We start from the raw sequence: 23,956 nt of genomic DNA, 5'->3' as shown, positions 1-23,956 counted from the left end.
TCTCAACAGCTGAGCCACCCAGGCGTCCCTTTAGGTTTTATTTTTAAGTAATTTCTATACCCAGTGGGGGACTTGAACGTACAACTCTAAGATCAAGAGTTGCATGCTCTACTTACTGAGCCAGCCAGGAACCCCTTAATTTTTTTTTTTTTTTTTTTTTTTTAGTATTTTAATTAACTGGTTAACTAGTTAACTAGTAGGCACCATGCCTGGTGTAGAGCCCAAGGCAGGGCTTGACCTCACCACCCTGAGATGAAGACCTGAGCTAAAATCAAAAGTCAGACGCTTAACCAACTGAACCTCCCAGGTGCCCCTAAAACTTTAAGTAGGCTCCATGCCCAATGTGGGGCTCAAGTACATGCTCTGCCAACTGAGCCAGCCAGGTGCCCCGGTGTGGTTTATTTTTTTAATATTAATTTTGGGGGGCTTTTTAAATTTGATATTATCCCTTGTTTATAGAAGAGTTGTAAGACTAGTAGGAGGAACTCATGAATGAAAGTCTTTTTAACCAGATTTTCCTTTTATTTACATTTTGCGGGCAGTCCGGGTGGCTCAGCGGTTTAGTACTGCCTTCAGCCCAGGGCGTGATCCTGGAGACCTGGGATCAAGTCCCATGTTGGGCTCCCTGCATGGAGCCCGCTTCTCCCTCTGCCTGTGTCTCTGCCTCTCTCTCTCTCTCTCTCTCCCTGTCTATCATGAATAAATAAATAAAATCTTAAAAATTTTTTTAAAATAATATTTACATTTTGCTCCATTTGTTTTTTTTTCTTAAGAAGCTTTTTTTTTTAATTTTTTTTATTTATTTATGATAGTCACACAGAGAGAGAGAGAGGGGCAGAGACACAGTCAGAGGGAGAAGCAGGCTCCATGCACCGGGAGCCCGATGTGGGATTCGATCCCGGGTCTCCAGGATCGTGCCCTGGGCCAAAGGCAGGCGCCAAACCGCTGCGCCACCCAGGGATCCCTGCTCCATTTGTTTTACACTCTTTTTTTTTTTTTTTTTAATTTATGATAGTCACAGAGAGAGAGAGAGAGAGAGAGGCAGAGACACAGGCAGAGGGAGAAGCAGGCTCCATGCACCAGGAGCCTGACGTGGGATTCGATCCCGGGTCTCCAGGATCGCGCCCTGGGCCAAAGGCAGGCGCCAAACCGCTGCGCCACGCAGGGGTCCCTGTTTTACACTCTTCTTCTTTTTTAAAATTTTATTTATTCATGAGAGACACACAGAGAGAGGCGGAGACACAGGCAGAGGGAGAAGCAGGCTCCATTCAGGGAGCCTGATGTGAGACTTGAACCCAGGACTCCGGAATCATGTCCTGAGCCAAAGGCAGATGCTCAACCTCTGAGCCTTCCAGGCATCTCTGCTTTACATTCCCCATCTCATTTAAGTACACTTATTATTGTTTTGGAATCATTTAAGGGCAAATTGGTGGGTGTTTGAGTGGCTCAGTGATTGAGCATCTGCCTTTGGCTTAGGTCATGATCCTGGGGTCCTGGAATCAAGTCCTACATCAGGCTCTCCCATAGGGAGCCTGCTTCTTCCTCTGCCAGTGTCTCTGCCTCTCTCTGTGTGTCTCTCATGAATAAATAAAAACTAAAAAAAAACAACCCTTTAAAAAAAAAAGGGCAAATTGGTGACAGTGTGCCCCTTTACCTCTAAATACTTTAGTGTTTATTTCCTAAGAGCAAGGACATTCCCTTATCTATGTTTTTTTTTTCAGATGACGAAACAAATGACCTTTAATCACAGAATTTTTGTTGTCTCTTTAATAAACATTGATTATCATCATGAGTAGAATGATTATGATCTGTTATGATAATTTTTTATTTTTACTTATTATTTTTTAATTTTTTAATTTTTAAAGATTTTTATTTTTTTATTCATGAGAGACAGAGAGAGGCAGAGACATAGGCAGAGGGAAAAGCAGGTTCCTCACAGGGAACCCAATGTGGGACTTGATCCCTGGACTCAGATTCACATCCTGAGCCCAAGGCAGATGCTCAACCACTGAGCCACCCAAGTGTCCCTGTTATTTACTTTTAAAGATTTTATTTTGTTGTTGTTGCTGTTATTACTATCTAAGGCTTTATTTTATTTTATTTTATTTTATTTAGGCTTTATTTTATTTTATTTTATTTTTAAAGATTTTATTTTATTTATTCATGAGAGACACAGAGCGAGAGAGAGAGGCAGAGACATAGGCAGAGGAGAAGCAGGCTCCATGCAGGGAGCCCGACGTGGGACTGGATCCTAGGTCTCCAGGATCACGCCCTGGGCTGCAGGCAGCGCTAAACCGCTGCGCCACCAGGGCTGTCCAAGGCTTTATTTTAAAATAATCTCTATATTCAATGTTTGCCTTGAACTCACAATCCGGAGATCAAGAGTCCCACACTCTTCTGACTGAGCTAGCTAGGCGCCCCTGTTACAATAAATTTTTAAACACTGTTGCACTTCTGTGCAACCATGGGAAGACTTGAAATCAATCTAGAAACATAGGTTCTCTTTCTAACCTTCCATGTTCTCCACTGCCTTTGTGTGTTTGTGTGTTTAGTAACAGCTATATGGTTTTTCATTTATTTTTTATTTTTATCAAGTAAGCTCTATACCCACCAACATGGGGCTTGAACTCAAGACCTGAAGATCAAGAGTTGTACTATTGACTGAGCTAGAGAGGTGCCTGGGCTATATGGTTTTTTAGACACCAAAAAGCAAAATCTTGGGGAGTACGGGGTGGGGGAAAGCCAAAATCTTTCATAAAAATATTTATTTGGGGGCTGGAGCCTTGTCTGCCCATCTGGGTAATCCAACACCAGTGTTTTCATGGTTCATTCATTGTTCCCAGTGGCAATGAAGTATTCTCTCTGTCTGGTTGAGGAAACTGAGGCTTAGAGACACTAGGTGATTTATCTGATTTACTCAATCTTGGAGGGGGTATTCAAACTACAGTGTCAGATGAAAAGTCCCTTTCTAGGACATGGGATCCTTTTCTCTGAGAATGAGTACTGGAGGAGGGAATGTGGTATGGAAGATGTAGATGGCATGCTCTACCACCCAGACAGTGAGAGGAACATTGGACAGAGTCAGGGGACCTAGGTACCAGCCCAGACCACAGTGTGACTCCACATTCATGTGACCAAGGCAGCACCTGCTGAGCTCCTCTCCAAATCCACATTGTATAAACTTTTCTCATTTAGGTAAATGCGCCACCCTTCACCCAGGTGCTCAGGCTAAAATTCTAGGGGCCATCCTTGATGCCATCCCTTCCTTTACCCCTAGAGCCATTGGCACCACAAGGCCCAATCTCCACAATGTATTCTATATTCAGTCACTTTCTTCCTCTCCTGCTCCCACCATGGTCCAGGCTACCATCCACAATTTTCCAGATCAGATCCTGCCTCCCTGTTTGGATCTGTTTTAACATCTGGGTCAAATCATGGCTTAAATGGTGACATCCGAAATCCCTGCCATGGCTTACTAGGTCCTATAAGACCTGGCCCCCTATTATTTATTTCTCCCCTCCTCAGTTGCTAGTGTCTTGGCTCTCCCTACTACATGCCATCCACAAGCTGAATCCTGACCGAGGTCTTTGCCTGGCTGCATCAATCCTGTCTCCATTTTATCTTCTTCCCTGATTGATCCACACCTGATATTCTTTTTTTTTTATTTAAGATTTTTATTTATTTATTCATGAGAGAGGGAAGCAGAGACACAGGCAGAGGGAGGAAGCAGGCTCCCTATAGGGAGCCCGATGTGGGACTCGATTCTAGGATCCTGGCATCACTCCCTGAGCCAAAGGCAGATGTTTCATCCACTAGGCCACCTAGGCGTCCCCACCCTTTATTCTCTTATTTGCTTATTTGACATCACACCATTTTTCTTTCACCCATTCTCCTGGCATTCACCCTCCTTGCCAAATGATAGGACTCAAGAACACTTGTTCATTTTTTTGTTTTTGTTTTTAAATTTTTATTTATGATAGTCACACACACACACACACACAGAGAGAGAGAGAGAGAGAGAGAGAGAGAGAGAGGCAGAGACACAGGCAGAGGGAGAGGGAGAAGCAGGCTCCATGCACCAGGAGCCCAACGTAGAATTCGATCCCGGGTCTCCAGGATCGAGCCCTGGGCCAAAGGCAGGCGCCAAACCGTTGCGCCACCCAGGGATCCCAAGAACACTTGTTCATTGAGACCCTCTCCTTTTTCTTCGTGAAGTTCAGTGGTCTGTTGTCCCAAGAAACATCTGCCATGTCCAAGGAAACCCAACCCTTTGGCATCTGAACTAGGCCTTCCAGGCATTCCCAGTGATACAGACATCTTTTGCCACATGGCAGGTCTTGGCTTATGGATCAGAAAACAGGCCCAGCAGCTTACATATTTCTTTCCCCTAAAGGCATATCTCAGATTATGGGGACAAGCCACAGGCCCTCTTGAGAGATCCCCTTCTTCCTACATGGACTGACAGGGACCTAATTTTGGATGTTTGTGGCAGAGGCCAAGAAGTTTGCACTGCTCATTCACAGAAGGCTCTCCCTTCTCACTTTCATATTTCCTTAACTTCCATCCAGGTTCCTAGGTAGAGCAAGTTCCAATAGGTTTAGAAATGTTTGCAGTGGTCAGTTGAGTGTCAGCCTCCTGCTCAGGTCATGATTCAGGGGTCTTCAGATCAAGCCCTGCCTCAGGCTCCTTCGTCCATGGGGAGCCTGTTTCTCCCTCTCCCTTCCCCTGCTTCTGCTCTTTCTCTCTCTCACTCTCTCTCAAATAAATAATAATCTTAAAAAAATGTTTACAACTTCCAGAGAATTTGCCATTTAGTTATTTGCAAATACCTGGTAGGAGATGAAGGGAGAGGGGATCCCTGGGTGGCGCAGCGGTTTAGAGCCTGCCTTTGGCCCAGGGCGCGATCCTGGAGACCTGGGATCGAATCCCACGTTGGGCTCCCGGTGCATGGAGCCTGCTTCTCCCTCTGCCTGTGTCTCTGCCTCTCTCTCTCTCTGTGTGACTATCATAAATAAATACAAAAAAATAAAATTAAAAAAAAAAAAAGGAGATGAAGGGAGAAAGCTATTATTCTGAGTGCTGGAGCCCTGGAGGCAGGAAATCTGTGTTCATTAATTCATTCAAGAAACTTGTATTGAACTCCTATGGGCACTGAAAATACAGCTTGGAACAAGATAGACGTGGTTTCTGCCCTTATGGAATATGGTTTATAGTGTATGTGTAACAAGAAAGAAAAAAAAAACAAGAAAAATAAAGATGTAAACAAGGAAATATCCCAAATAATTTGAAATAGCTCTGCATAGGTTGTTGGTGTGGCTTAGTTGGTTAAGCATTTGCCTTTGGCTCAGGTCATGATCTTGGGGTCCTGGGATGGAGCCCTATATCTGGCTGAATCTGCTTCTCCCTCTCCCTTTGCCTCTCCTCCTGCCTCATGCTCACTCCCTCTCTCAAATAAAGAAATAAAATCTTTTTTTTTCTTAAGATTTTATTTACTTATTCATGAGAGACACACAGAGAGAGGCAGAGACACAGGCAGAGGGAGAAGCAGGCTCCATGCAGGGAGCCCGACCTGGGACTCTGTCCTGGGTCTCCAGGATCAGGCCCTGGGCTGAAGGCAGGTGCTAAACCGCTGAGCCACGGGGGCTGCCCCAAGAATAAAATCTTTTAAAAAATGAGATAGCTCTGCAGGCTACAAAGGGAATGACATCAGGAGGGATGGAGGGGGGAGACTATTAGGTGGGGTGGCCAGGAAAAGCATCTCTAGACAGTGACGTTTTGGGAGAGAACAGAAGGATGAGAGACGGGCCCAGCAGAGTTCTCTGGACGAGGAATGTCAAGGAACATGCCGGATGGGTTTCAGGAACAGCAGAGGGGAGAAGGTGGAGTGAAGTGGGGGAGGGAGGAGGACGGGAAATGCCTAGAAGGGTAGACGGGAGCCTGCTCCTATAGGGCCTTGTGGGCCATCCCGTCCTCATTCATTTGTTCTTTCATTCATTCCCCCAGCAAGCGTTTGCTAGGCATCTCCTGTGTGCTGAGACACGCCGAGGCCCTGCGCTCGGGCTCATGTGTGGAAGACACGCAATGAGCGGACAAAAGGACACGAATGTACGTGCCAAGGAGGAGAAACATTGGGCAGCGCGGTTTCAGGTCGTTGAGCGCTCTTGGAGCGCAGCGGCCCCGACACCAAGAGAGCCCCGGGCTCGTCCCGCCGCGGGACCTGCCGCCGCACCCGGAGCGCGGGCGGCCAAGATCCGCCGCCGCCCCCCTCGGGCCGCTCCCCCGGCCCCTCAAGATGGAGGACAAAGGCCCTGCGGGGCCCTGTGGGGGGAAGGGCCGCTCCAAGGGTCCGGGGGCGCGGAGGGGCTGGGCCGCCGCGCCCAGGTGGGAGCAGCGGGGAGCCGCGGCCGCCGCGTGGCTCCGGGGGGGGCGCCTCCCGCTCGGCCGCGCCCAGAACGCGCGTGCGGGGCCCGGGGCCCGGGGGCGGGGGCGGGGGGCGGGCGCCGCGGGCCGCCCCCGTGGGTGTGCGTAGGGGGCGCGGCGGCGAGAACCCCCGAGCAGCCCCCGGGGCGGGTGAGCCGCGGGCGAACCTCGGCGGCGGCGGCGGCGGGGGCGGGGGCGGCGCCCGCGGAGGAGGGCCGGGGAGGTCCGCAGCGATTTCAAATTTCCCTCGTCCCCACCCCGCCGCCCCCCCCGCCCGGGGCGCGCGCTGAGTGGCTGCGGCGGGGGCGCCCCCGGCTGGGGGCGGGGCGAGAGCGGCGCCGGGGCTACAAGGGGCCTCGGCGCCGCCCCCTCCCCACCCGCTCGCTGCCCAGCCCGGCCTGCGCTGCCCTCCGCGGCCGCCGCCCCTCCCCGCGCCGCGGCCGCCGCCCGCCGCCCGCCGCCCGCCGCCCGCGTGGACGCCCCGAGCGCCCCCCGACGGACGCCACCGGCCCGCTGGCAGGCCGCAGAGCGGGCGGCCGCCGCGCCCGGCCGGCAGCGCGGGGGTTAAGCGGCCCAAGTAAACGTAGCGCGGCGATCGGCGCCGGAGATTCGCGAGCCCAGCGCCCCGCGCGGCCGCCCGCCGGCCCCCCGCCAGCCTGCAGCGGCCCGCGGCCCGACCGCGGAGCGGCGCCCGAGCCTGGCTCTCGGCAGGTGAGCGCGCCGCGGCCCCGGGAGGCTCGTGCGTGCGGAGTCCGGGGCGTGGTGGGGGAGGGGCGGCCGCGGGCTGCCGGGGCTGCGGGGCTGCGGGGCTGCGGGGAGGCACCCTCCGCGGGGGACGTCAGGGGCCGCGGCTCCCCTCCGGCCGGAGAGCGGCTCCGGCTCGCCTGGGGCGGCGCGGCGCCCGGACCCCCGGGGCAGGGGCAGGGGGCACGAGTGGGAGGGAGACCCGCCGCAGCCCCAGCAGCCCGGGAGAGGGGTGCGTCCCCAGGGAGGAAGCCCGGGTGGCCTTCGCGGGGTCTGGGGTCCAGGGGAGGACGTGTCCCTCTCGGTCGGAAGGGAAGCGCGAAGATGTTGGGCTCAGTCGGAGGGGCGAGGGGTGTCCTTACCTGGCCTCACGCCCGGAGGGAGCCTCCGTCGAGGCGGGGGAAGGTGGCGGCCGTCGCTTAGGACTTGGACCCGTGGGTTTCAAGCGAGGGACCATTTACCCCCCTTCCCGGGGCGAGAAGCGCTACCGGACGCGGTGCGGGCGAGCGGGTGGGCCGGGGCGCCCCCCAGAGCGGGGTCTCGGGGCCTCCCGTAGAGGAGGTGCCCAGCGAGGCACGGCGGGGCTGCCAGGACCCCCTCGGGAGCGGCTGGCTTCCCCCGGTGCACACCTGGCCGGGGAGGAGCCGGGCCGAGGTGGCGCCGCCCTGTCGCGGTCACGCTGCCTGCCCTGGGGGCTCACTTTCCCTTTCCCCCCCTCTTCGGGATGAAGCTGGTCCCACTTTCCAAACTCCACAAACTGAGGTCTCGACCTGTAGCGCCACCTCCCAGAAGCACCGCTTCCTTGCCCCTGTGATTGTTGGAGGGTAGATGCTGAGTCCCCCTTGGCAGGACTAAAAGTTGGAAGCCGGGACACTCCGGGGCGGACGTAGCGAGTTCGCGGCAAGGAGCGGCTCGTGGGCTCCGGCTTTCCCTGCTGGGTTCACTCACCTGTGGCAGAGCAGGGCAGCCGTCTGCGCCCTGCCCCACGCCTGTGCTTCTACCTCTAGCTTGCCTTTCCCCCCTTATCCCCTGGCCTGAGAGACAGGGCCCTTGTGCTTCTCGGTGACCCCCCCCCCCCCCAAGCTGAAAGGGTGCATGAAATAGAGAATTAAGGACAGAGGATGAATTTTGAACTGCATCCTGATTTCGGGGTTTTGTGGGTTTGGACTGTGGTAGGTTTCCCGGAGAGGGATCTCTCCACCTGAAGGCTCGGGACACTGAGCCTACCTCTGCCCTCCTCCCCAGCACCTGCTGTGGCTTCTTGAGCCCCCACCATTGCGGTATCAAGGCTGCCATAATTTTTCCAGGGTGGAAATGATGGTAACTATTTTATAGGGCTGGCATACAGTATAATCACTCAATAAAGTCGGCCACTGTTGGCATCCTTGGGAGGTAAGGTGGCTGCCCTGTTCCGAGCACCCACAGGTCTTTGCATGTATTTCAGTCTGTCCCAGCAAGTCCATTTCTCTCTATGCCTTAGTTATAACATCTGTGAAATAGGAATGATTTACTAATAACCCCAGTTGTATAAAAATGCAATCAGTTTTATGTATGATTTTAACCTCTAATGTTCCATGTTCCTTAGATGTGTGATGGGTATAAAAAGGCCCCTACCAGACTAGGTTTGGGTAAGGGCTTGATAAGATAATGCCTGGCATAGCAGGTGATGAATGTTGACCTCTGTATTAGTTTACCAATAGCCCCTCTGTTTAGGATAGCCATTAATGAGAATTGGGGATGAAGGGAGGGACTGCTGCTGCCCTGCCTATCCTGCCTTCCTCCTAGGTACTCTATTCCTCTCAGTATGAACGCATTTCCAAATCATTGTCCTCAACTTGGGAGTTGGCAGGAAGGAGCGCCTTTGTTCCATTTTGAAAGGATCCAGGGTTATTTTATGGGATGGGGCCGTTTTTGCCTCCCACACCCCCAGAAGCTTGATGTCTACCTTGGAGGCATGCTTGCAGAGCTAAGTGAGGTCATTACCTTTCTTTGTTGGGGTGGAGGGGGCTCAGACAAAGGCATTGGGGCTGGCTGCATCCTGTTCCTTAAAACCAGTCATGCCCCCCCACCCCCAAAAGCTAGGAGGGGAGGAGAGTATCTGAGAGCTGCAGGGGGTGAAAGGGAGGAGCAAGGGAGGTGGGTTTGGGGGAAGCTACTTCCCTTCCAGTCCTTCCGCCAGCCACGTGGGACTTGCAACCCAATGATGCCTGTCACCCTCCATTGCAGCCCAGGGACCTGCTTCCTATTTGGGGTTTGAGCAAGTTCTCCTTCCTGGAAAACTTACCTTAGGATTTCTTTGTCTCAGTCCAGATCTCATGCCAGCTCTCCTGCCTTCAGGCTCAGAAACCTTTTCCAATTTCATCAGAGCTGGTCCTTATTAAATCTCTTAACTCCTCTTGGGTCCTCTATACCATGACAAGTAATCCTATCCTTCTCCAGCCCTTACTAATAGGTACAGGGTAACAGCTCTGGATAGAATCCTTGTGTTAGTGAGGTTGTTTTATTTTTTTATTTTTTAAAAATTTTATTTATTCATGAGCGACACAGAGAGAGGCAGAGACACAGGCAGAGGGAGAAGCAGGCTCCATGCAGGGAGCCGGACAGAAGACTGGATCTTGGATCTCCAGGATAATGCCCTGGGCTGCAGGGGGCGCCAAACCGCTGCACCAATGGGGCTGTCCAGTGAGATTTTAAATCATGAATTGAGGTTGATTTCTAAATTTCTTGGTGGACCAGAGAAGTACTGAATTGCTCATTTCATTTGGAGACCATCCTTTTCTTTGTAAAGTGATGTGCAGATTTGTGTCTCTTCTTGTGGGGGATGATACCTTTTTTAGTTGATGGGACTGAGGTGCTGGGCCGGTTCAGTTGATTCTGTGCCTTGGTGGGTAGGGCTTTTCAAAACACTGCGCATCTGCCACCATCCTAGGACAGTTCTTCCCTCCAGAGGGGAAGAACCCTTCTGCAGGGGTTCTGTGGCTGTGGCTGCTGGAAGTGGCCTGGTGAATCCAGAGAGATTCTGAACGTGGATCACCTTTCCTGGAGATCCTCTTTAACAATGCAGGGTTTAGGGGCATTGATCTACCCCCCACACTTGAAAATCCAGTTTAACAGAACTCCCCCAAAACTTAGTAGTCCACTGTCTCCAAATGAAATGAGTAGCCAGAAACCTTAAAGATAACAGGGACGCCTGGGTGGCTCAGTTGGTGAGCTTTTGCCTTTAGCTCAGGGTGTGATCCCAGGGTCCTGAGATTGAGTGTGACATCGGGCTCCCTGCAGGGAGCCTGCTTCTCCCTCTGCCGCCTCTGCCACTCTGTGTCTCTCATGAATAAATAAATAAAATATTAAAAAAAAAGAAACCTTACAGATAATATAAACAGCCTATTAACATTGTGCATGTTATATGTGTTCTATGATTTATTCTAAGAATAATACCTAACATTTTTATAATAATACCAATTTATAATAATACCAAATTTTCTTGGTATTTCTAGGCTATATAGAACATCTCAGTTTTTTCAAATTGTTGCAAGTCTCCAAAATATTCAATATATTTGTTAAAAAAGTCAACATCTAGGGGCAGCCCAGGTGGCTCAGCAGTTTAGCGCCGCCTTCAGCCCGGGGCCTGATCCTGGAGACCAGAGATCCAGTCCCATGTCAGGCTCCCTGCATGGAGCCTGCTTCTCCCTCTGCCTGTGTCTCTGCCTCTTTCTTTCACTGTGTGTCTCATGAATAAATAAAATCGTTAAGAAAAAAATCAACATCTAAGACACCTGTTGTTAAAATCCCTATTGTTTAGGGTCAACTGGATTGTAAAGAACCTGTTATCCACTGGGTTATATTACCGTCTGAGGCAAAAAAGGGGCTTGGACATTAGAATCAAGCCTGGATTTACATACTTAATTCACTCCATTTATAAATCACTGGCTTGATCCTCAGTTGCTCCATTTGTACAATAAGCCAATGATGATTGGCCAATTGCAGGGGGTGTTTATGTCAGTAGAGGTGGTATAGATTAAAAAATTCAGTAAATGTTGCATGTTATGGGGGCCCCTGCCTAGCTCAATTGGAAGAGCGGGGACTTTTTTTTTCTTTTTCAGATCTTATTTATTCATGAGAATACACAGAGGAGAGAGAGGCAGAGACACAGGCAGAGGGAGAAACAGGCTCCATGCAGGGAGCCCGACCTGGGACTAGATCCCAGGTTTCCAGGATCAGGCCCTGGGCTGAAGGCAGGCGTTAAACCGCTGAGCCACCCGGGCTGCCTTGGAGCATGGGACTCTTGATCTCAGGTTGAGTTCAAACCCCATGTTGGGTGTAGAGATTATTTAAAAGACACACACATTAAAAACAAATTTTGCGTGTTATAAACTAAACACTCAAATATTGGCAAGTGGTTATTTACTTCCTGAACAAAACAATCCCAGTTGCCATTCCTGAGTTTTTTCCAGGGAATAAGCAAAGAATGAGGATGGCCATTTATTTTTGTGTAGGGAATTGAAATATTTCAAAAAATGTCATTCAAAAAATTTTTTTCAGAGAAATGTTTGATGTAAGTCAAAATCAAATTTACCATCTTCAGATGCCAAGAAGAAACTAGTTATCACCTGCAATTTCACTGTCCCAAGGTAATGTTTTGCTTTCAGTTTGGGGCCTCCATTTCTATGTAGACAGGAGGAGGAGGCCTTTCTAAGAAAAGGGACCGGAACCCAAGGGGAGTAGTGTGACAAGGAAAGGTGACTCAGTTGGTGAAGTCCTTAGAGAGCATTGTGATCACTCCTTAGAGAGCATTGTGGTCACCCCTGGGCCTGGCTTCTCAAGCAGCTGTAGAGCAGTGGGAAGAGATCCTCTGGAATCTGCCACCATTGACTTCTGTTATTTTTTTACCAGCTTGCCTGATCAAAGTTGTCTCTCACTTCCCCTTGAAGAGATTTTCATTCATTAAAACCTTACCATCTATGGCTCTGCCTTAGTGCAAACCCCTGCCTGACCTCTACTTTCTCTTAAGCTTTAGTTTGGTCTCAGGGATCAAACTCAAAAATTTTCAGAAAATCATCTTATTTATTTTTTAAAAGATTTTATTAATTTGAGCAAGAGCACAAGTGGGGAGAGGGGCAGAGGGAAGGAGAAAAGCATACTCTTGAGTATAGAGCCTGATGCCGAGGTTGATCCCATGACCCTGAGATCATGACCTGAGCTGCAGTCAGACACTTAACTGACTGAGCCACCCAAGCACCCCCAAAATTGTCTTTTTTTTTAAATTGTCTTTGTAGTCTTGGAAATGTATGGGAGACAATGGTAGCCACTGTAAGACTGGAGGAGATTAGAAATGGATTTCCACAATTGAGAATTGATGGGTTAGAGAGTCATCTGTGGGTAAAGGTTTTTTTTTTTTTTTAATAAAGATTTTTAAAATTAATTTATTCATGAGAAATAGAGAGGCAGAGAAACAGGCAGAGGGAGAAGCAGGCTCCACTCAGGGAGCCTGATGTGGGACTCTCTCTGTGTCTCTCATGAATAAATAAATAAAACTAAATTAAAAAAAAAAAAAAGAACTCCTGGATCACAGGATCACGTCCTGAGCCAAAGGCAGATGCTCAACTGCTGAGCCACCCAGGTGTCCCTTGTTGGTTTTGAAGAGTTCTTGTCCCAGAAATTCTATGTGCAATTGTGTCCTCCTCTTGTTTTTTTTTGATACATCTACGTGAGGATATTTTTGTTTAGTGCTCAAACCAATATTTCTGAGGGTTTTTTTTTTTTTTTACTGTTTTCATTTTAAATAGTTTTGAACATGATCTTCATGATTGAGAAGAAGCATCAAAACTCTGGGTATTGGGCAGAGGTGCAGCGGTTTAGTACCGCCTGCAGCCCGGGGTGTGATCCTGAAGACCCAGGATCGAGTCCCACATCGGGCTCTTTACATGGAGCCTGCTTCTCCCTCTGCCTGTGTCTCTACCTCTGTGTGTGTGTGTTTCTCAGGAATAAATAAATAAATAAATCTTAAAAGAAAAAAAAAAAAACTTTGGGTATTGAACTGGAACATTTCTTTGTGGGATAGTGACTCTTACTTTGAGCCTCCCTAAAGCTGAAGGATGTTCTCTACCTTTGGGTCTGTCTTATTCCCTAGAGCAGGGGGATCTTCCAGTGCCCTGCCTGGGAGGTAGAGGCCTGGCTGCAGGAAAAGGAACTGGAGAGTTTGCAGGGTCAGGCAGGTATCCTCCTCTAGCCAGACTGCAGCACAGGAGTGGTGGCCTCTAGAAGAGACTAACCTGTTCTTTCCTGTCTACTCTGCAGCCCCACCTTCTGAGGTTGAGTCTCTTTCGAAGCAGCATTTGTTTGCTGCTGCAAGTGGACCTGCGTGGGCCACAGCTGGGGCTGAAACCCAGGCCTCCAGCTCCTGGAAAGGGATGATGCCCTTTTGGTTGGCTGGTATTCCTGCCAGCACAGTACTGGCTGCTGGCATCCTGGCTCCACGAATGAGTGCTGTATAGCTTGACTAAGGCATTGGTCTGCCTGAGTTCTATAGCTGTGGCTCTAAAACCTGGAGGAGACCTTGAAGGGGTGCATGGCAGAAGGAAGCCTACTTAACTGGGCTGTGATAAGAAATGGAGTTAGGGATGCCTGGGTGGCTCAGCGGTTTAGCACCTGCTTTCAGCCCAGGGCCTGATCCTGGAGTCCCGGGATGGAGGATCAAGTCCCATGTCGGGCTGCCTGCATGGAGCCTGCTTCTCCCTCTGCTTATGTCTCTGCCTCTCTTTCTCTGTGTGTGTCTCACAAATAAATGAAATCTTAAAAAAAAAAAAAAAATGAAGAGTTAACCAGGGTAGATGCCTGAAAGGGCAGGTGCTGTGGCAGGGATTTTCTGGGTCCTGGGTTATGTGGGAGACAGTGTACAACAACTGGATGATAGGGTTCGGAAAATTTTGAACAAATGTGCACAGTAACATGGCAAAATATTGTCCTATTGAACTCTTGGCAAAAGGGTCTCTATAGTGGAAGAGCAATTTAGGTTTTGGGATGAACTAACCTTGCTGTTGTCTTTCACCTAGCTTTTTCTCTATCACCTTCCTAAACCAGCTGGCAGCTCCATGGGCACAGGCTGTCTGGCCTTTGTCTGCCCGGGATTCTCTGTGCTGAGCATGGCTCCTAAAGAAAGCATAGCAGAAAAAAAAAAAAAAGAAAGCATAGCGGAAACTCCTTTCTGATGCATGGGTAAAAGTGGCCTTTGCCAGTGTCCTGATGTGTCCTAGGATGTGATATGTTAAGCTATAAGCAGAGTACAGAGTAGTTGCTCAGTATTAGATAGGATTGTTGCCATTATCTAAGGCCATGCATCTAAGCAAGGAGTAGAATGTGGATTGAAATGCTGTTATATTTCTTGGAGACATTTGTTCCCACCTGACTTGGACCCACAGAAGTGGCAGGATGTATAGACCTGTTGGGTTAAGACACTCCAGAGGATCTGCTTGTGCCGACTACTTTGTCTGCAGACTTGCTTCATCATCCTGTTGAGATAGGCAGACTCCAACCCATACCAGGTAATTATAGCTAGTTTTTAAAAAAGTGGTTTATGGGAGATAGTAGCTCTTTTAAAAAGCTAATTTCAGGGTGCAATTTCTTTATTTTTATAGATAACACCTAGTTACAATTTATTTCTTGACATGAGAACTTTTAAGACCTGCGGTCTGCAACTTCCAAAATATATAATAGTTCACTCACCATGTTGTACATTACCTCCTTAGGATTTACCTTTCTTATAACCAGGAGTATGTACCTTTTGACCATTTTTACCCATTTATCCTACTTGCTATTTAAGTGATCTGTACACCCAACGTAGGGCTCACTCAACCCTGAGATCAAGAGCCACATGTTCTTCTGCCTAAGCCAGCCAGGTGCTCCATAAAATTTGTCTTTTTGTTTTAAGATTTTATTTGAGAACAAGAGAGCACCAGCCAGTGGAGAGGCAGAGGGAGAAGCAGATTCCCAACCCAGCAGCCCTCCCAGCAGGGAGCCTGATACAGGTCTCTGTCCCTTGACCCTGGAATCATGACCTGAAGCAAAGGCAGACATCCAGGCAACTTAGCCACCCAGGCACTCCCCATTTTTTTCTATTAAAAAATAAGTTTAAAAAAGGAGTTTCTGATTATGGTGGAGGTAACCTGTAAATCCTCTCATCTTGAATCAAATATAAATGCTATCTAAATTTATTTATTTATTTACTTATTTATTTTTAAAATATTTTATTTATTCATGAGAAATAGAGAGAGGCAGAGACACAAGCAAAGGGAGAAACAGGCTCCATGCAGGGAGCCCAACGTGGGACTCAAACCCGGGTCTCCAGGATCAGGCCCTGGGCTGAAGGTAGCACTAAACCGCTGGGCCACTGGGCTGCTCTCTAAATTTATTTGAATGCAGAGTTAACTCCCTAGGAAAATCTGGGGGCTAGAAGAGGGAACCAGAAATGAGAAAAGGTTGAACTAAGGGATGTTCAAGACCTTTAAGAAGAAAATTGATGAAACTTTAAAGTAAGGTTGGAAGGCTTGCCGTAGGATAGATGAACACTTACTTATTCTAGAACTATGATGATTAAAAGTGGTGCTAAGGGATAAATACCAAAAGGAAAAGAATACCCAGAAGCATTTTACATATATAGGAGAATTTTATAAAATAAGTGGAGTTTGGACATAGTCTTCATTAAGTGTTTGGCTTTCCTTACAGGGAGAAAATGAGATCCCTACCTCTTACCATATACAAGTATCTATTTACAAAATATTTTATTTTTAAATTTTTTTTCTAAAGATTCTTATTTATTTCACGAGAGACAAAAAGAGAGAGGCAGAGACATAGGCAGAGGGAGAAGGAGGCTCCATGCAGGGAGCCCGACCTGGGAATTGATCCCCAGACTCCGGGATCATGCTCTGAGCCAAAGGCAGATGCTCAACCACTGAGCCACCCAGGGGTCCCTATAAAAATTTTATTTCTTTGAGAGAGTACAAATGGGGGGAGTGGCAGAGAGAGAAAAGCAGGCTCCCTATCCAGCAGGGATCCTGGGGTCATGACCTCAGCTAAAGGTAGACCCCTAACCAACTGACCCTACCCAGGTGCCCCCATTTTTTTTTTTTAAGATTTTGAGGGCGGCCCAGGCGGCTCAGTGGTTTAGCGTCGTTAGCGGCGCCTTCGGCCCAGGGCCTGATCCTGGAGATCTGGGATTGAGCCCCATGTCAGGCTTCCTGCATGGATCTTGCTTCTCCCTCTGCCTGTGTCTCTGTGCTTTCTCTGTCTCTGTCTCTCTCTCTCTCTCTGTGTGTGTGTGTGTTTCATGAATAAATAAATAAAATCTTAAAAATAAAAAAGATTTTGAGACAGAGAGAGCAAGCAGAGGGAGGGGCACAGAGAGGAAGAAGAAGAGGGAGATGGAGAGGGATAAGAATAAGCAGACTCCCTGCTAAGCAGGGAGCCTGACACAGGACTCAACCCCAGGACCCTGGGATCCAAAGGCAGGTGCTTCACCCAGGCGCCTCTGCAAGTAACTTTAGGTTGACAAAACTTGAATGGCTATTTTTTTTTGTAAAGGTTTTATTTATCTATTCATAGAGACGCAGAAAGAGTAGCAGAGACCCAGGCAGAGGGAGAAGCAGGCTCCATGCAGAGAGCCTGATGTGGGACTCCATCCAGGGCCTCCAGGATCACACCCTGGGTTGCAGGTGGCGCTAAACCACTGCGCAACCGGGGCTGTCCTTGAATGGCTATTTTCAAAGGAGGAAATGCTTCTTGAACAGCATCTGACTGTAAACGTAAATGGGCTTGTCATAGTTGACTCACAAGCTATGCTCCTGAGAGAACTGACTTTACAGTTTGAAAGAACTGCTGGAGAAACCTGGCTTAATGCCTATTTTAACATATTAACAACTGAGATTGTGTTATTGTACAGACTTTCACTTGAGACAGCTTCATCTCCCTAGTCCATACCTCATTCACCGCCTCTCAACCAGGATCCTGAAGTATGGCTACATGGGATTTACCCAGTTTCTTTTGCTGGTCATTTGTTTGCATCTTTTGCCATGATAAGCAGGATAGCAGTGATCATCCTTGCACGTAGGTGTTAAAGCTTTACCAACTGGGGTCGATTCCTAGCACTAGAATCCTATGTAACACGATATGAACACTTGGCATTTTCAATCATACTGTAGGTTTGCCATCTTAAAGGATGAATCTGTCTCCACTGCTTCCCTATGTAGAGTTGAGGTTTAAGGCCCTGGCCGTAAAAAATAAAAAAATAAAAAAATAAAAAAATAAAAAAATAAAAAAATAAAAAAATAAAAAAATAAAAAAAGGCACTGGCTGTAACAACAGGAATCCCCTGCCATGAGGGGCAGCACCAAGGCTGTGGCTAAACAGAAAATAGTCTCTCTTCCCTTACCCTCTAGGGGAGAGGGCAGAGGGCTGTTCAACTACAGCTTTGCTAAGGGACACTGGCCACAGGAATAAGTATGGCAGCTCTTATTATTATTATTATTTATTGTTATTATTAAGATTTTATTTATCCATTCATAGAGACACACACAGAGAGGCAGAGACACAGCCAGAGGGAGAAGCAGGCTCCGTGTAGGGAGCCCCGTCGTGGGACTCCATCCTGGGTCTCCAGGATCACGCCCCAGGCTGCAGGCAGCACTAAACAGCTACACCACCAGGGCTGCCCAGTATGGCAGCTCTTAGAATCCTCAGATTATTTATTTATTTATTTATTTATTTATTTATTTATTTATTTATTTATAAGATTTTATTTATTTATTCATAGAGAGAGAGAGAGACAGAGACACAGGCAGAGGGAGAAGGAGGCTCCATGCAGAGCCCGACCTGGGACTCGATCCACGGTCCCCAGGATCATGTCCCGGGCTGCAGGCGGCGCTAAACTGCTGCTCCACGGGGCGGGGGGGGGGGGGGGGCGGGGGGGGGGCTTCCCCTTCTTTGTTTTAAAGATCTTATTTATTTATTTATTTATTTATTTTTTAAATTTTTATTTATTTATGATAGTCACACAGGGGGAGAGAGAGAAAGGCAGAGACACAGGCAGAGGGAGAAGCAGGCTCTATGCACCTGGAGTCCGACCTGGGATTTGATCCCAGGTCTTCAGTATCGCACCCTGGGCCAAAGGCAGGCGCCAAACCACTAACCAGGAATCCCTAAAGATTTTATTTATTCATGAGGAACACACCCAGAGAGGAAGAGACACAGGCAGAGGGAGAAGCAGTCTTCCCACAAGGAGCCCGATGCAGGACTCTATCCTGGATCCTGGATACTGGCCTCACCCCCTGAGCCAAAGGTAGATGCTCAACCTCTGAGCCACCCAGTCGTCCAGAATCCTCAGCTCCTTGTTCTGCCCCACCCATCATTGTCTGAGTTTCCAGTGTCTTCCTCTGCATATTTGCACACCCTTCCAAGAGTTACCCAAATAACTACAGGGGAAGTGGGCTCAGTGCTTACATTTGTTTATAGGGCAAAAAGCTTTACTCTAAACTTCAGTTTAAATTCCCATGCCTTTCCAGATCTTCCTGTAAATTCCTGGTTTTTCTTTTATTATTTTTTAAGATTTTGTTTTTCAGCAGTCTACACCCAAAGTGGGTCTCAGACTCACAACCCTGAGATCAAGAGTCGCACACTCCACTAACGGAGGCAGCCAGGCGCCCCAGCCTTTTCTTTTTCTATGAATTATCTATAAAGGGTACAACTCCAATACACTAGGAATGTCTAGGTGTTTATTAGTATTTTACTAATAGGAACAGTGGTGCATGGAGCAAGTTCCTATAGCCAGTTTCTTGCACTTATCCCAGCTTGGATCAATTGTTTTGAAAATTCTGATCGAGGGATCCCTGGGTGGCGCTGGGGTTTAGCACTTGCCATTGGCCCAGGGCTCGATCCTGGAGACCCAGGATCGAATCCCACGTCGGGCTTCTGGTGCATGGAGCCTGCTTCTCCCTCTGCCTGTGTCTCTGCCTCTCTCTCTCTCTCTGTGTGACTATCATAAATTAAAAAAAAAAAAAATTCTGATCGATATCGCAGAACCCAGTTATTCACTGAACAGTGACAGAGTGGTGCAGGTAGCCATGGCCTAGGGCCACTGAGCAATCCCCCACACACTTTCTGAATCACTTCCCTTTGTGAGGCAGAACTGGCAAGATGGCACATGAAAATGTGGACGCTCCAGGTTCTTAGGGTTTTGTTCTGTACTTTGGGATCCCTAGCACCAACCACCCAGGGAATGAGGTAGGGTCCTTAATTCACAAATGCTATGACTTGGGTTTGAGGAAGACATGGAGAGCTTTTTCTTTTTCTTTTCTTTTCTTTTTTTTCTTTAAGATTTTATTTATTCATGAGAGAATCACAGAGAGAGGCAGAGACACAGGCAGAGGGAGAAGCAGGCTCCATGCAGAGAGCCGGATGTGGGTTCCATCCGGGGTCTCCAGGATCACACCCTGGCTGAAGGCTGTGCTCAACCACTGAGCCACCCTGGCTGCCCATGGAGGGCTTTCTCATTCCAGCTTTCCTGTGAATCTGGCTGTCTCTGGAATTTAGCAAATATTCCTAAAGATCAGGCAAAAGGCCCTGAACTCTGGGACCTGGTGCTCTGCCACCAGCCAGGTAGGCAGCCTCTTTCCAGCCCCCTAACCTTTGAACTTACTGTTTCCGCTATCTTTGCTCATCTGGGTGAGGTGTCCCTCCCCAGCCTTCACTTTTACAACTGCACTTAGCATATTAGTTTGAAGATGCCTTTAAGATCTGGCTCGTGGATTAGGCCCTAAATGTACATCACTTAGTAAGTACTGTGCAGGCCTGGACAAGGGATCTGCCCATCGGCTTCCTCTGAGCTTCAGTTTACTCATCTACAAAATGGGGGATCCTAAGAGTAAGCTCTCTCTTTTGGATGAGATACATAGTAATTACTCTGTCTCAACTATTTTCAAATTTTGGACAATAGAACAGCTAAGAAAGACTTGATCATAAATTGAACACCAATAAAAATAAATTTATTATATAAAAAAAAGAAAGATTTGAGCAGTTGAAATGGGGAGGGTTCAGTAGTCTAGATTTCCCTTCCACAAGCTGAAGAAGGGCTTTATTAAGAAGGGGAGGTGGGAAGATCTTTCAATCTCCTTTTGTACTGTATCAAATCTCTAAGGCCTGGGGGATTCAGGGAAAGTCAGGGATGCCCATGTGCCTTCCACCCAGTTCCATCATGTCCTCTATCCCCTTTCTGTATTGTGCATTTAATTAACACAATTACTATTTACAAGGAGCTGTGAAGTAGCTTTGCTGCTGGTGCCAGCCTGGAGGAAATGAATGACATCACTTCTCAGCTTTATAGCTGGGTTGGGGTGAGGGGGGCAAGTTCCTGTGCCTCTTCCTTGAGTCTAATTGGGGGTGCCACCCATCCTTCTGTCTGCCACATTGCATTTGGACACGTCTGACCTGGTTCAGTTGGGACACAGGCACCCTGCACTAATGAGGCAAAGCCTCACAGGGAGAACCTTGTGGCTGAGCCCATCCCACACTGCTGCCTGCCCCTAAATCACATGCTGGACCCCAGTCTCTGGGAAAGGGTCATAGTTCACCTCACATCACAAGGTTAGACCATCACGTCTTGTGAAGGTAAACACTCAGCTGGTGGATCATGTCCCTGAGCCATAAAGTTCCTATAGCCCCTGGGATGGGTTATGCATTGTTCTTAACTAGAATTCTCTGGCTGCCTGTCTCAGTCATGGCAGTTAAGGCACGTGCCCTGGATTGCCTAGGCATGAGTCTTGGCACTGCCACCTTGTTGGGTGACTTAATTAACTCATCTGAGCAGGTTGAAAACTGGTTGATAAGAGGACCTGCCTCAGGATCAGGTGGGGGTTAAGAGTGGTTTGTGCTGCCTTTAGCTTATGGGAGGGACTCAGGAACAGTTAAAACAGTGGAGTGGCAAAGCAACTGCTCTGGAAAAATCCGTCAATAAGGTGCCACCTCTTTCAGGGGAGGTAACTCAGCTAAGTTTATTCTCCAGTGCTGGAATGATCACAGGCAGTGGTGGGAAGCGAGGCGAGGGTGATTTGTTCCTACTGTTACACACCAATTTCAGGAGCTCATTTCCTCCTGTTGTCAACTGTGTGTAGTTAAGTTAGTGTGTTCTTACTTTTCCTGGACTTGAACAACTTTAATAAGCTATACTGGTCCAGTGTGTATTATGTTCCTTAACCTATTTGTACTTCCATTTGTCCATGTAAAATAGGGATCATATGTGCTACATACAAAGATTAAATGAATTAATACAGGTAAGGCACAGAAGACTTGCATATTTAGTAGTAAGCATTGAAAAATAATGTATCATTAGGTGAGAGGATTTGTGTACCTATGTGAGGAGGGCCAGTATCTTTTTGGAGCAGAAGTGTTTTTGAGAGAAAGAAGCCTTCCTGATTTGAACTAGGTGCTTTTGAGTGATGGGGAGGCATATGGTATGGGTGGGGAGGGCTTCCAGGCTGAGGGGGATGGCAACAGCAGCCATGTCTGGAGGCTGGCTTTATTTATTCACACTGTGTGTAAAGTGTGATCAAGGTAGAATGTGGTCTGGTCCAGGGGAGAGTAACTGCACTGGTTATCTTAAAGTGGGCTCAGGTTCTGTACGCTGGTCTGTGTTGTGGCAGTAAGGCAGCAAGGGAAGTTAATGTCAACAGAAACCCAGGGTGATGAAGACTACAGAGAATGAACTGTGTATGAAATCCCATAAATTGAATTAGGCAATTAGGAGGGGGTTTTTTAGCTGCCCAGGTAGCCCAGGATGCTAGATTTCCTTGCCTGAACCTTCCTCCAGTGTCCATGCCTCTAGTTCCTATGGTTAGGAGATTTTCCTGAGCATTTCCATCTGGCTTTGAGAAGGTGCTCTGCTCTCGTATCTGTCTGGTAGACGGGTGGCCAGGTTGGCATTGCTGAGGCCTTGGGAGAAGGCCTGTGGTAGTTAATCATTGTTCACTTGGGCCTGTCTAGGAGGAGGGCTCCTGACTGACAAAGTTCCGGGCTATCTGAGTGAATCCTGGTCCCTACATGATGAGTGGGAAATGTGATCATTTCAGCCTCTGACCTGTTTACTAGCTCCTGGCTAGAAGCCCTGGACTTTCTCTCCCAAGCTTCTGTGGCGGATATGTAGAGTCTCTCACCCTGTGACCCAGTCTCCCACCCTGTTAGGTCACCCAGGTTACTTAGTTCACTTATTTGGCCTAAGCCAGACACTGGGAATTAATTATTACTTTGAATCACACTCAAGCAGTTATCCTGGGATTTTTGGCTGCTTGTCCTCACAGAAACTGGCCATTGGTTAGCCAGCCTGTTCCTCCGGGTCAGGGCTTGGCAGTGAGAGGGGCTGAGAAACAGCAAATCGGTTAGGTCAGGTATTCCTCTTTTCCCTGGAGCTGGTGAGGTGTGTGACCACACAGACCAGCAAGTGTGAACCTGCACACCTGGGCCATATGGGGATAGATGGCACACTATGCTATGGATCCTTATGCATTTAGAACCAGAACAGTGCTGCTTTAGCTTGCATATTATAATCCCCCAGGGATCTTTTGCAAATGTTGGTCTTGACTGAGTAGGCCTATGGCCATGTGTGAGATTTTGTAGCTCTTACCAGGTCCCAGGTGATTTGCAAAGGTGCTGGTTCCTGGACCTTATGGGGAACTTAGCAGAGGTTTAGCTGTCCCACTCACAGGCCTGGGGGATGGACAGGTAGAAAGGATGGAGTTGGGACCCCAGGTGACCTCACATATCCACCTGGGGGCGCTGCCTTAAATTCAGACTGAGCCTCACATCGCCCCCTGGTGGACATGATGCCACATCACCACGGGAGTTGGCTTCTAGAAGGTACCCCGGGAGGGTAGTGTGGGTCAATCTGGTACGGAGTGGTGAGTTCCCAGAATCGGGTGGAGGGGCTGGGAGTGCTCAGTGGTGATAGGCAACCCTTTGCTGTGAAAGTCTTCCCAAGACAGGGTCCAGAACCACCAGGGTGTGGCACCACGTAGTTCTGGAGCAGTTTGGGGCACTCTAAGGAATGGGAGTCTGGTGGGCCTCTCCTTGTACCTAGGTTCTATTTTTGCCATGGCTTCTTACATGTCATTTTTTGACCCTGGAGACTCAAGGCTGTGTGTCAGTTTTCCTTTTCTATAGAATGAGCCCATGATCACATTAGGAGGAATAAGGGAGAGAAAGGTGTAGGTTCTTGCAGCCAACATATGTTGCAGGCCAGGTCGAAATCCCACAGCCCAATAGCCCATCAGTGAACACCCAACCTGAGCTGTTCTTAGCTGACTAGCCTGGTGATAATGCAGTTAGCAGGAGTGGAAGCAGTGGGGACACTAAGGCCCAGAGGTGGGCGAGGCTGGAGCAGATGGGGAGCATGCCCCTTGGTAGCTTGCCCTGGTCCCTTTACTGTGCTCCTACATCCTTTCCCTCCTTGGGAACTTGGGACTCTGAGCCCCAGCTGGTGAGAGAGGAGGGATGTGAGTGACAGGCCAACAGACCAATGGGCCCCTGAGGTTGGGGTGGGGCGGGGCTTGCGCTACCATGGAGAGGAGAGAAGCTGTTCTGTGGGGGAGGAGGGGGCGGTGGGAAGAGGACCTGGAGATTGAGGGAAGGGAGAGAGCAAACAAAGGGGTCAGGAGGGAAAATAATGCACTGGCTTCCTGAGGCCCTGCGGAGACTGGGCAGGGAGAGGGGGCCAGGGGCAGAGGGGACCAAGGCTGTCGGGAGGCAGGCAGGGGCAGGCAGG

At 48.7% G+C, this 23,956-nt stretch overlaps 2 protein-coding genes across 15 annotated transcripts in view; one reads left to right on the top strand and one right to left on the bottom strand.

Annotated features, from left to right (window-relative positions):
- COMMD7 (COMM domain containing 7) overlaps positions 1-7,802 on the bottom strand; it is a 105,852-nt gene extending 98,050 nt beyond the window's left edge. For 7 of the 8 annotated variants that reach the window (XR_011996944.1, XR_011996945.1, XM_072736123.1 and 4 more), the window contains exon 1: positions 7,527-7,802. Coding sequence is in view for 5 of the 8 variants with exons in the window: in XM_072736123.1 (XP_072592224.1) it covers positions 7,527-7,621 (95 nt within the window). In the remaining 3 variants the exon portion in view is untranslated. Of the gene's footprint in view, positions 1-4,829; positions 5,003-7,526 lie in introns of all 8 variants that reach the window. The other variant, XM_072736130.1, reaches the window with a different exon arrangement.
- Positions 7,004-23,956, top strand: part of DNMT3B (DNA methyltransferase 3 beta) — a 44,330-nt gene continuing 27,377 nt past the window's right edge. For all 7 annotated transcript variants that reach the window (XR_011996943.1, XR_011996942.1, XM_072736113.1 and 4 more), the window contains exon 1: positions 7,004-7,131. The gene's annotated coding sequence lies outside the window, so the exon portion shown is untranslated. The remainder of the gene's footprint in view (positions 7,132-23,956) is intronic.

The sequence above is a fragment of the Vulpes vulpes genome, chromosome 14 (assembly GCF_048418805.1).
Source record: "Vulpes vulpes isolate BD-2025 chromosome 14, VulVul3, whole genome shotgun sequence".
Lineage (NCBI taxonomy): Eukaryota > Metazoa > Chordata > Mammalia > Carnivora > Canidae > Vulpes > Vulpes vulpes.
Note: the sequence above shows the minus strand (reverse complement) of the source record. Positions and strands in the feature narration are given on the sequence as shown.